We start from the raw sequence: 13,833 nt of genomic DNA on the forward strand, positions 1-13,833 counted from the left end.
ATTAGTGGTAGAGTGCAGAGGCATAAGTTCCACAGCGTGTGCAGTCCTGGGTGACAAAATTGTTGTCACTAAAACTGTTTAGTGATAAATTTTTAATGTTTAGTGGCATTTAGTCTTTACAGCTTATGAAACTAATAGTGTGGGGGCTGTGAAATCAAACAGGACTGGCAAAATGCATGAGTGATGCCAATTTTTTTTTTATCTGTGGATCTTTTATTCTGATCTCCAGTTCAACTGGAAACTATATCAATATGATAAAAGTTGTGTTTGTATATCAGATAATCAGATACAAGTATCTTGAGAAAAACGGGACTGGCACACGAGACGTCGGGAGAACCGCGAGAGATGGATTGATATGGTTTGGTTAATTTCTAGGCATACCAAAAACTTAACCGGTATGGTGGTATACCGGTACCTACAGTTCCAGAGTTCTTGGACCAAAATTGAACAGTTTAATATCTGGAACCAAAACAGCCCAAGCCGCAAAAAAAGGCTCGGTTATGGTTCAGCTCCAAAGTTTTACACTAAAAATATCAGCGCTATGTCCAAACTAGCTAGTTCACCAAAAGTTAATTCTGCCTATGGAGGCATTCTAAACAATCTATAATCGTACTTCAAATTTCCAATAGCACAAACGATTCATAACTGGAAGTGCAGGATTATTTTGGGAGGGCAAGTAAATGGAGCACAAACAAGGAACATCCTAGCTACAAGGGGCATACCCCAGGAAACTACATGAAATGAAGCAGAAACAAGCAGCTAGCAATAAAGAAAATGCGACAGAACATCCAGATGAAAGCAAGGGCAAAGCAAAAAACCATCAAATAAAGAAGATCAAAAGGAGCAGCAGCAGACAACAGGAGCAACCACCAGAAACAAAAGCAGATGAAGCACAGGAAAGCAGCAAGTGGAGCACCATCAAGAAGCTAGAGTGCATGAGACAGAGGCCATCCAGATTACCACTTGACTAAGCATAATTAGCAGAATTCACACCTTCAGTAACATTTGCAATAGGGCCGGCAGCAAATCCAGTAATGACCGGGAGAAAGAAAACACACAAAATCGAGTCTAAAGACATTAGCCATTGCTGATCAAAAAAAGACATTAGCCATCTGTATAACATCTAGTTGTACAACCCATGCACAAGCTAATAACTTGAGCAGACAAAAAACATCTACTATGTTAGATTTCTTGGAGGGTTCCAACCTAAAACCAATTGGCAATAGGTGGAGTAGCCTCTAGAATTTATTAACCAAGCTTGGGTGGCTTAGATGAGCGATGTGGGACAAATCTAACTAACATACTATAACCTCACATCATAGCCTCAGTTATGTAATGTTGACACAAAAGGGTCTAGTCGTTCCCATTACAGTCAAGTAGTCATCTGTCATCCTTAGAAAAGTCCCTATGTCAAGTAATTGGAAGATGGTGTTCGTAGTTACAAATTGCAAGTGATCAATATATATAAGTAGCTTCTAAAATCAACACGATGACCACATAGCAGCAAATTGTGCAACAAGAAGCAATGGTCCCTTCCTGCCGGCTTATTTGGCCATTTTAATTTACTATCCGGATATCTTTTAGTTTATTTCTTTTTAGATGATTTTGAAATCTTTGTCTGCAAGAGCAAAGTGAGATCTTTTGATTGGGAAATCTTTTAGATATCAATTGTCGACCTAATTAAAGGTCACGATTGCCCAAAAGGGACAAAGAAATTGGGATGAAGGAGCATTTAAATGCATAAGAAAAAAAACAATCGTCAGAAAGAGCGATTGTATTCAAACATAAAAGTATATTTCAGTTGCATATTCCAAATAGAAGAACCTAGTAAAGCCTTACGGTTGAAGACATTATAATAAAAATCATATAGCAGAAAGCTGAGCAAAGCATTATCTCCTCCGCTTCAAAAAGACAAACAGATAAACAGAAAGATAAAAACTAGTTAACTTTGATAAAAAGAAAAAAGTGGTTAGCTTTGATATATCATATTGTGGGCTCTCCGACTGGTGCGCTCGAGAGTCGCCACCCGGATTTTTGAGATGAATGATCCAAGAAATCGAGAGTTTTGTTTGAATGAAAAAGGCTTTTGGTCTAGCGAAAACGTTGAGATTTCGGGTTCGGAGGCCACGTTACGAGTGGGGAAGGTTTTGTTGAAAAAGCACCCCACTCGCCCGGTAAGAACCGGTCTCTACTTGACATTTTCAAAGGGAAAAACTTTCAATATCATTTGGAAGATTAAATTCTTAATAAACAAATAGAGGGGAAGGGACATGGGATTGAATATATCTTATTGGCGTGCTTGTGGTGCTCGCTCTCATGAATGCAATAACAAGATATCAACGAACTGCCTTGATCATGCACAAAACCACGCAGTATACCTGGACATCGCACATGGTTTTATAGTAAACCGTGCGGTGTATCAACTCATTGTCAGGACATTATTATTCCTTAGAACCTCGCACGGTATATTAGCTACCCCATACGACATTCTCTAAAACACCGTTCGATATAGCTCCCAGCATGTTTCTGAATAACACCGTACCTCCAAACCCTTGACTCAAAGCAGCTTTCTTATTTCTCTGATTAAAAACAGTTTATAAAACCCTTTTTGATGCACTTGATCCATTAGGATGATTAAGAAAGTTTCTTTTGGAAAACAAAGCATGGTTTTTTAGATATGATCTCATTCTAAAATACCCCTGCAGCAGTATCTAAGCAATAATAACAGACTTGACAATGGGTAGATGTGATCAAGACAGTCGGAGTAGATGAACAAAAAACTTTAAAATACCGTATGTTTTTCCACACTACATCGTGCGGTGTCCTATAACACCGCACGGTGTAGTGTGTTTGGTACAGTAGCTGTTTTAGTTTCTGAAAATAGTTTTTCAAGTCAGCACTTAACAAAAGGTCAAGTGTGGCTACAGAAAGTCCCCTCAAGGCCAAGGCTGAGCTTGGCCCAAGGAAACTTGTTTTTATCTTCGGCTTTAAGTTTGAACAAGGATGGATGAGTGTGGATGAGTGGGGATGAATGTGAAATGATTGTGGGTTTAGAACTTTGGACTGGTGGGATCCCAAGACTAGTGGATCACTAAGCTTTGGAAGTGAGTGAAAATGGAATTTTAGAGAGAGGGGGAATGTCAAGAGAATGTAAGAGTAACTTTCTCAAGACTTGGAGATAATGGATGTAAGGGCCAAAAAATATGGAGTGTGAAGCCCTTTTCTCTTAAGAGTAGGGGTGTATTTATAGGCAAAGGCCAAGGATTATCAATGCAAATGGGGGAGGTGGCTTCTAGGCCAGCTTTTATTCCCTGCCAAGCTGTCTTTGAGCTGTGGCTCAAGTGAGCGTGGCCGACAGCTTTCTGAGCCAGTCAGAACTTTCCCCAAAACGCCGTGTGGTTTACCTCTTGACCTCGTGCGGTGTAATGAATTTCACAATACCGTGCGGAGTAGAAGTGTCCCGTGCGGTGTTCTAGGTTCAGTCCTGAGCTTTTCGGGTTTTTCTGGGCTTTTGGGCATTTTGGGCTTTTCTGGGCTTTTGGGTTGCGGGAGTCCACATTCAAACTCTCGAAGGTTTCGTTCCCTTTATTTCATCATCGGGGAATTTAAAGAACCTTAAAGGTCCGGATTGGGGTGTCTATACATATATGTACACGTGCACGCATATATAACTAACATCATGCCCGTTCAATGCACACAAAAAAAATTAATAAAATAAATTCAAATTAATTTGCAATTGAAAAAAAATATAAAAGAAAAAAAGAAAAAAAAACAAATTAAAGCTACAAATTATGATATTTATTTATCTTTTTTATCTAAGGGTAAAACTTAACTCCCATTTCCCTAAAATCTCTCTCTCTCTCTCTCTCTCTCTCTCTCTCTCTCTCTCTCTCTCTCTCTCTCTCTCTCTCACATTGAATTTTAAAATATTTAAAAAATGAAAAATCCAATAAATTAGGAATGAGTGTTTAAAGGCTTGAGAGCACACAACACATTGCTTAGTATATTGATCGATTGATTGGTTAACTTTAAATATTGCTGATGTGAATCTGAATACGAGTAAGTGAGTACGTAAAATTCGTAAACACGTTAACCGACGCTTTTAATTCAAAGATACCATTAGCCATGAAGTCAATGTCAATTTGCAAAAAGTTGGCAAAGAGAAGGTTTTACCTAAACATCAATGACAAATCACTTTCTTATCAGATTATATAAATCATAGTTTCTTTGGGCCAAAAGAATAAAACAGATTGGTAAGTGTCAACGGATAGCTATCCGAGAAAAAAAATTATGGAAGTGCGAAAAAAGTCAGTCTCTTAATCAGCATTATCTAATCACAAATATCATGAAATATGGCATCCATAAGTCAGTAAAGTATACGAGAATGACAAAGAGGGAGTGTATTTTGTAAAACGTAGAGTATCAAAATCATTTTCCAAACTCAATTATATCAGTTGATATAAAGAAGTACTCACTAGCAAGTGCATATTGAATGGATAGAAACAAAAAATTAAGGGCCCAAAATTAAATGACATGCATAAAATTTTTAGAAAACTTGTCGTAAGCCATCAAGAAATGGCAACAGAAGTTAGAAAGGAATTCTTTTAAGGATAAGTAAATGCAATTTGCTGTTCTGGTCGGAGCAAAACAGAAGTTAAATGATCGGCAGGGAATGAAGTTGTGGTTACCTCAAAAGTCAAAGTAGAAAGGGTTGGATTGCGGTTATTTCTCCATAATCTGCAGAGAGAGAGAGAGAGAGAGAGAGAGAGAGAGAGAGAGAGAGAGAGAGCATGAAAGGGGAAGACATATTAAAGAAGAAATCACACGAAATTGGGGGATCATCAGCTTACCAATTTGATAGTAATTGATCATCTTGCGATTGAAGTTCTATGCCATTTATCCTGATTGATGGAATATGGCGGATCTTGTGCCACTCCGGGCCGATTTCCTTCTTGCATCTTTCCTTGAGAAGCGGACAATAATAAAAATACAAAGAGCATAACTTGGTGAGGCGTTGCATTACTTCTGCTTCGGGCAGAGATTCCAACCCACGAAAATCTTCCAGTCTCAACGCTTTTAAGGCAGTGAGATGCTGAAGGTGCTCTGGCAGAGACTTGACACTTTCCCACCCAATTAACCTCAGGGACTCCAGCGAAACCAAGGGGTACTGAAGGTGGTTTCGTTGTTGGGTGATGGCTTCATCTTCCTCCTCTCTCTCTCCAGCAGCAGCAACAAAAGGATCAGGCCAGGGGAAATAATCAAGCTCAGTTGAGAATTTACCAATTTCCAAACTTCTAAGGCCAGTGAGAGAGAGCAGGAACCTGGTCCAGTCAGTTGTCAATGTCTCAAAGCCCTCCAACGTAAGCTCCTTGAGGGACATGGGCTTGTTAGGAACAGGGTTGGCCACCATTAGTTTAGGGCAATCATATATTGTTAAACTTTCAAGAGATACAGGGAGGTACAGCCCACTTGGAAAACATGTCAGACTAGAGCAGTACAACAGACTAGCTTCTGAGAGATATACAAGATTTCCTAGCCCACTGGGCAAGAATGACAAGTCGTCGCAATCAGAAATTGAAATTTGTCTTAGAAATTTGTTTTTTACCAGCATTCGTTCGAGTACCAAATTGAGCTCTGGCCCTGAGATACTAGAGAATTCCAAGCGCTCTAGTGTGGTAATTGTGCTGCTCATCTTTTCTAATGCCTGGCTGCTGGGAGAAGAAATTATCAATTTCTTAATTGATGGGAAATGACCTGGAGCAGTAATCAACTTCTCACAATTATCCATGTCCAACACCTCAAGGCAAGGAAAAACGGATCCAGCACACTCATCTGCACCCATCCATTTCACTAGGTTTGGTACAAGTCCTATGATGAGTACTCTTAATGATGGAAATACAGCTGCGCCTTCACTAATTGGACCATAGAACTCAGCACCAATACATTCCAAGTTCTCCATCTCTTCTATCACAATCTCCTCAAGACAAGGAAGGTGCCCCAGTGCTGGAACTTGTTTGCATTTGTTGCACTTCATCAAGTTTATCTTAACCAAATTACAAAGCACCAACGTGGAACTTGGTGTCATCATCCATGATGCAAAATTTTCGCCCTCAAAGCATATAATGCGTAAGCCTTTTAAACTGTTGTGAGGTTGAAGGCCTTCCAACACATCTTCGTCGTTGTTAATCTTTTTTTCTCTTCGATAGCTCCAGTTAAAACTTAGCTCCTGAATGTATAGTTTGCATGACAAATTTGCTTTCTGTGCTTCTCCTCTGTTTGCCACATTCTGAAGTCCGCAAATCCCTAATTTGCCTCTGAGGTTGGTTAAGAATCCCAGCTCTTCAATTCGGCGCCCTTCATCTTGTCCCACGACAAAAAATGGTAATGTTTGAAGAGAAGTTAATTGTCGTATTCCTATGGGCAATGAAATTGGAAATTTTATGTAAAGATGTCTCAAACTGATCAACTTGCAAAAATCGGTTGGAAACTCTGTCAATGCGCTCCATGTTGACACATTCAAAGTCTGCAAGTTATAGAGCTTACATAGAGAATCAGGCAACCTGTTGATACGAGTCTCTGAAACATTGAGATACCTTAAATGTTTCAACTTGCCAATTGACTCTGGCAAATTTTCAGTGCCAAGGTCAATCAAGTCAATTTCACGTAAGCCTTTAAATTTCCTCAATTGACAGTCGAGGAGATTGCCTGAGCAACGCAAGGTTCTCAGTCTTCGAGCTCTTACTTTTGGAATACTTATGCCTTCCTCTGTCCCAGAAAACAATGATAAATGGAGGACCTCAGGAACATCACTCACCTCTCTATACCTTGAAGTTATGCAGCAATTATTTGAGACACGGAGTGCAAGATCATGTACAAGATCATGCATCTTGCAGCTTTTTATATTTCCGTACTCATCCTTTTTGACATCTTGTAATAAAGAGTTCCACAACAACACATAGAAATAATCATTTCCTATATCCTCCATCAACAGATAACTTTCTTGAGGGGGCTGAAGATACCCCTGGGCCATCCAGCGCTGGATTAAGTCATCCTTTACAATATTATCATCCTTTTGAAAAATTGAACAATATGCAAAACACTGTTTCAAAGATGCTGAGGGTAAGTGATTAAAACTCAACAATAAAGTACTTTCCACATTATTGTCACTTCCAAGTGAATTCCATAATCCACTCTCCTGGATTGACAACCACTCATGTTCATGCTTCTTTGAGTACATCAAACCTCCTATTGCCTTTACAGCCAGCGGCACACCCCCACACCTTTCCACAATCTTTTTACCAACCTCCTCCAAATATGAAGTTTTTCTTGGCCCTCCAGCAGCAAATGCTCTTTTACAAAACATTGTCCAACTATCATCAGGTGATAGTTCACTTAAAGGGTAAACAGAAGAATTTTGTAGGGCCTTCACAACTTTATAATTGCGAGTCGTGACTAGAATTCGGCTTCCCTTATCACCACTTATTCCAATCAAAGCACTTAAGAGTGTTTCCCATTTTTCGGGGATCTCATTCCACACATCGTCAAGCACCAGGAAATACCTTTTCCCACCAAGCTTTTCTTTAAGCTTTTGGACCATCCCCTGAGTATTTGACTCGTCGAGTTTAGTTCCACCAAGAGATAATTCCATTTGATTTAGTATCATTTCGACTCGAAAATTGTCAGACACACAAATCCACATTCTATGATCACTAAAACTCTTTACCACGTCCGGATTATTGAAAACCAGCTGAGCAAGGGAAGTCTTGCCTAGCCCTCCCATCCCTACAACCGCAGTTACAGGGATATAATTCTGATCGTTGCTTTCGGAGCTTTGTAACATCTCTACTACTTTTGTTACATCATCACCTCTTCCCACAATTTCAGATTCGTTAATATAGGGGTGAGTCTGCACAACTGTGGGAGCTTCTACAGAACTGCTACTTGTTAACTTTACTGGGCTAAGACCAAGTTCACCATTTGCACTTTTGTAAAGTTTATCTAGTGATTGATGGATATTCTTGACCTTATAAGCCATCTTGAGACGAAACGCCAATGGGTTTGAGAGGGAAAAGAAGTTGCGTACCTTATTCCTAATTCTGTTTTGTACCTCCAACTTCCTTCGACAAACTTCATATGCATACTCATCCAGAATGTCATCAGCTTCGCACGTCACCACCTTGAGTTTCTTCACCCAATTCTGCACCGTTGGTGTCCCCATCTTTTGCGATTTTTCAGTATCATTCAATAAAATCTGGGCAGTTTCAAACCTTTTGCTGAGGCTTCCTAGCTCTTCTTTGAAAACCCAAGCAAGAGTAGGCCCTTCAACAGCAAGTGGAAGCACCTTCTCTGAGATCCCCTTAACTGCTACAATAACGAGAGATTCCATCTTTGTTCTTGGTTTCTGAAGATAATTAAGCACCAAAAAGCATGTCAATTAGGAAACTTTGTAGTGCTAGCAGAGTTGAGGAGGGCAACAACAAAAGAAGTTTGAGGTGAGGAGAGAAAGAGAGAGGGGTAGAATTTATTATGGAGGGGATTTATATTTGGGTAATTCGAGACAGGTGGGAACAAGTCGCACTTCATAGGATGTCGTGTGTGTGGACTGCGAATGTTCGCAGAAAGTTATAGGGAGAGTGAACTTTACATATAGGACCACACATACGCGGTATTTAAGAGAGAGACTTAATTAACTTGAGATGACTGCAGGGGTCAATTGATCACTATTACAAAGAAGGCTAAACTCGTTGCACTTCAGCAAAAACAGACAGTCGACGACTATAGCTTCACTCACTTTTTCGGAGTAACGAAAAACAGCCGACGACTTGGGCTTGACTCACTGTTTTTGGAGTACGGAATTGGCCAACATTTTGAAAGCCTATTGATCTAAAATTACAGAAGTAATGTATATGTCTGTAAAATGAATAATGCTTTCACATCATTAGCTTTTTATGTATATGTCTGTAAAATACAATAGATTATGCGTGAGTTTCGTTGTTCGTCGATCCACCTTGAATCAACAAGATAATAATCAGGGCTGGCTCCGGGGTGAGCCCAATAAGCCCCTGGGCTTGGGCAACCCTCCACCACGGGGCAACCAAAATAAAAAATATAAAAAAATAATTAACCATAAAGTTTGTAATAAATAAAAAAGATAGCGCAAATTATATAAAGAGGGTCTTTGGGCCACTGGTAAGGCTATGTATTTCAATTGGAAATGGTCTGGTTTGAGTCCTATTGCCTTCCTTTCGTTCCTATTTTTTTTATATTCCCATAGGAAATGGTCAGACCATGTATCTTCCATTTTTGTCTTTCCATAGGATATTTTTTCTTTAATTTGCTTAAGCCTCCTACTATTATTTCTTTTCATTTAATTTTTTCATGTGATTTCTACTATTAAAAGTTAAAGGGTTTATTAAACTTTCTTGTAATAAATATTTTTATGTTTTAATCAAACTATTTTACTTTTATAATTCTATTTATTACAATACCTCATATAGACGTTAAAATGGTCCACTGGTAAGGCTATTAATATACAAAGAGGGTCTTTGGGCCACTGGTAAGGCTATATATGTATTTCCATTGGAAACGGTTTAGTTTGAATCCTATCACCTTCCTTTTGTTCCTATTTTTTTTATCTTCCCATAGGAAATGGTCAGGCCATGTATCTTCATTTTTTGTCTTTCCATAGGATATTTTTTCTTTAATTTGATTAAGCCTCCTACTATTATTTCTTCTTATTTAATTTTTTTCATGTGATTTCTACTATTAAAAGTTAAAGGATTTATTAAACTTTCTTGTAATAAATCTTTTTATGTTTTAGTCAAACTATTTTACTTTTATATTCCTATTTATTACAATACCTCATATAGACGTTAAAATGTTTATATTGATTAATCTTACTCATTTAATTTTAACTTCAGTAGAATTTTTTTGCTAAAAAAGATTTTTACTTCTTTAATTTTTCGAGAGTTAGTGTAATTAAAGTTGTTCAAATTTTGTTCAGATGTGTTTTTCAATTGTGTGATGATAAGATTTATTGGAAAGATAGTAGTTTCCAAATAGTATGTGGTTACTTATCAATATTGTTGAAAAATGTATGCATTATAATTTGTGAAAATTTATATGCATCTCTATTAATTATTTTGATGATTAATTCAATGATATTTTTATTCGGCAAATACAAAATTATCGAAAAGTCGATTCCCGAATTAAATATTTTCATGACCTTGAAATATAGCATAAAGTCTCTTGGATTCATGATTTATATTTACAAAGACTTTATTGAGCTCAATACATGCTTTAACGGTTTATTTAGATGAAATTGTGAGCCACAGGTTGACGAACCGGCTGACAAACCGGCTGTCTGAACAGAAAGCTGTGACAACCGGACGACCACCCGGATGACCACTCTATCAAACGGCTAGTTTCCAACGGCTAGTTTCCAACGGCTAGTTTCCAACGGCTAGTTTCAAACGGCTAGTTTCCAACGGCTAGTTTCCAACGGCTAGGAAGCATATGGATGGCTATATAAGGCATCAAGAACTCATTAATGAGTACATACACAAGCTACAACATTCCATATTATTGCAAGAGCAAATTCTCAAAAGATCAAAGCCAAAAATTCTCATTGTTCTTCCACTTTCATATTATTCTTGAGAGAAAATTTGTACAAGTCGTGAGCGATAATTTTCATACCTTCTTCACATACTTGTATTTCCTAAGTGAGTGTTTGAGTCAAACACTTGAAAGCTTAGAAGACCAAATTCGGGTTGGAATTTGGGTGTTATTGTTTTTGAGAAGTTTTCGGAGAAAATTCTTGCGGTTGTGCTAGCTCCTCGGGAAAGCTAGAGGCATTCGGTTCTTGTAAGCACCCGCAAGACTTACAAGTTGTAATCTTTTAAAGATTAGTCTAACCTTCAAGTAATTGCTTGAGGAGAAGTGGAGTAGGGCCGGACCGTGGACAAATCCGGACCGAACCACTATAAACGGGTTCTATCTCTCTATCTCTCTATTTTGATTGCATACTTATTGTTTGCATATATTGTTAGAGATAAATTTTTATTGGTAATTATTACTAGCAATCCTATTCACCCCCCCTCTAGGTTGCATAATTTGGGTAACAATTGGTATCAGAGCCTCGGCTCTTGTTTGTAGATTTAACCATCTAAGAGTTAAGATCCATGGCAACCACTAGTAATGTTTCTTGTATCGAAGGTCAATCGTCCAATAGACCTCCCTTGTTCACCGGAGAAAATTACTCTCATTGGAAAAATAGAATGATGATCTTTATTCAATCCACGGATTATGATCTATGGAAAATTATCAAAAATGGTCCCATTATTCCTACTAAGAAAGTTGGAGAAGAGACTATGCCTAAACCAGATTATGAGTGGAGTCATTTGGAAAAGGCTTCAATAGAAAAGAACTATAGAGCTATGAACCTTCTTTTTTGTGCTATTACTCCCAATGAATATGATTGTGTTTCCGCATGTGAATCGGCTAAAGAAATATGGGATAAGTTAGAAATGTCACATGAAGGAGATAGTCAAGTTAAGGAGTCCAAAATTGATATTCTTGTGCATAGCTATGAGCTCTTCAAAATGAAACCGGATGAATCTATATCTCAAATGTTTGCTAGATTTGCTAGTATTATTAACGGTTTAAAAGCTCTTGGAAAGATTTACAGTCAATCCGAAATGACAAGGAAGGTGCTCCGTTCCATGCCAACCAATTGGGACACTACCACCTCCATCATCCTACAATCCAAAGATTTCTCAACATACACGATGGACAAGCTCATGGGATCTCTCATGACGGAGGAAATGCATCACAACCTCAAGGGTGAAAAAGAGAAGAAAGTTAAGGATCTTGCCTTCAAAAGTACAACAAGCAAATCAAAAAGCAAGGAGGATTCAAGCAACGAAAGTGAGGATGATGAAATGGCGCTCATCACAAAAACGTTCAAGAAACTCTTCAAAAATAGAGCATCTCGCAAAGGCAGAGGATTTTCAAGAAAAGATGGAGGCAAAGAAGAAAGTAGCAAAAAGGATCCAATCATTTGCTACGAGTGCAAGAAGCCCGGCCACATCAAAAGTGAATGTCCATATGCCAAAAAATATTCAAAGAAGGACAAAAAGAGAGCTATGATGGCCGCATGGGACAATAGTGACGATAGTAGCTCCGATGAGGACGATGAGCAACAAGAGGTCGCTAACTTGTGTTTCATGGCCATCGAAGAAAACGAGGTAGATCTCGACTCATCCTATTCCTTTGATGAATTGTTTATTGCCTATAAAGAGTTGAAAGTAGAATTTGAAAAGGTTGTTTCTAAAAACAAATTTCTTAAAAAGGTTGCTAAAGATCTTTCACTAGAAATAGATGATTTAATTGAAGAGAAAGATATTTTGGAGGAAGAAAATGAAAGTTTAAGAACCTCTTTGGAAAAAGAAAAAGAGTATTTGAAGGATACTTCCAAAAACGAATCTTTAGAAAAACAAATTGATGATTTAACTAATTCTCTTTCAAAACTCACTAATGGAAAAGAAAGTTTAGACATTCTTCTTGGAAAACAAATGGTTTCTTTTCACAAGGCCGGAATTGGTTATAATCCCACTCAACACAAAAATCTTTTTGAAAAAGATGTTCCTCCTTCTAGCCATTCTAAATTGACATGTCATTATTGTGGTAAAATTGGTCATATTTCTCCTACATGTCCTATGAAAGGATACTCATCTTCTAATGCAAAAAAGGTCTGGGTTCCTAAGAACCGTATCAATGCTAACCTTCAAGGACCCAAGATGATTTGGGTACCAAAAGTCAAGAATTGATGTGCTATTGTAGGTATGCTTCAAAAGTTCTCTCAAGGAAGGAAGTTGGTACCTTGATAGTGGATGTTCAAGACACATGACCGGTGACAAGAGGGCTTTCAATTCTCTTTCGTCTAAAGATGGTGGACATGTCACATTTGGAGACAACAACAAAGGCAAAATCATAGGAATCGGTGATATAGGTAATTCTCCTATTATTGAAGATGTTTTACTTGTTAATGGTTTAAAACACAATCTTCTTAGCATAAGTCAATTATGTGATAGAGGAAATCGTGTTATCTTTGAAAAATCCAAATGTATCATTGAAAATGACAAAAGCAACAAGACACTCTTCGTTGGACAAAGATTTGAAAATGTATATGTTTTTAATCTCAATGATTTAAGTAATTGTGATATAAAATGTTTTTCCGCTTTGAGTGAAAATAGTTGGCTTTGGCATAGGCGCCTAGGACATGCAAGTATGGATGCTATTTCAAAACTCTCTAGAAAAAATTTGGTAAAAGGTCTTCCTAAAATCAAATTTGAAAAAGATAGACTTTGTGGTCCTTGCCAACAAGGAAAACAAACCAAGGTTTCTTTTAAGTCCAAAAATGTTGTCTCAACTACTAGACCTTTGCAATTACTTCATATGGATTTGTTTGGACCAACTCGCTCTCCAAGTCTTTGTGGAAACTATTATTGTCTTGTTGTTGTTGATGATTTCTCTAGATATACATGGGTGATGTTCCTAGCTCATAAGAATGAGGCTTATCCTAATTTCACTAAGCTTTGTAGAAGAGTTCAAAATGAAAAAGGCTTTGTTATTTCTAACATTCGTACGGATCATGGAAAAGAACTTGACAATTCTTTATATGAAAAGTTTTGTGATGAACATGGTATTGGTCATAACTTTTCCGTACCTCGTACTCCTCAACAAAATGGAGTAGTAGAGAGAAAAAATCGTACTCTGGAAGAAATGGCCCGCACTATGCTTTGTGAAAACTCTTTGCCAAAATATTTTTGGGCG

General features: G+C 37.9%; 1 protein-coding gene across 1 annotated transcript; it reads right to left on the reverse strand.

Moving 5' to 3' along the window:
* Window positions 1–593: 593 nt before the first annotated feature.
* Window positions 594–8,506, reverse strand: LOC131319717 (putative disease resistance protein RGA3). The gene is made up of 3 exons (XM_058350108.1): window positions 4,851–8,506; window positions 4,689–4,737; window positions 594–993 (listed from the first exon to the last, which is right to left on the reverse strand). Coding segments are annotated over exons 1-2 (3,537 nt in total). The 5' UTR covers window positions 8,387–8,506; the 3' UTR covers window positions 594–993; window positions 4,689–4,736.
* Between the last annotated feature and the right edge of the window lie 5,327 nt (window positions 8,507–13,833).

This window comes from Rhododendron vialii, chromosome 3a (assembly GCF_030253575.1).
Source record: "Rhododendron vialii isolate Sample 1 chromosome 3a, ASM3025357v1".
NCBI lineage: Eukaryota > Viridiplantae > Streptophyta > Magnoliopsida > Ericales > Ericaceae > Rhododendron > Rhododendron vialii.

Coding starts and splice junctions, on each gene's coding strand:
- LOC131319717 (XM_058350108.1), bottom strand. CDS start 8,386: ATGGAATCTCTCGTTATTGTAGCAGTTAAGGGGATCTCAGAGAAGGTG.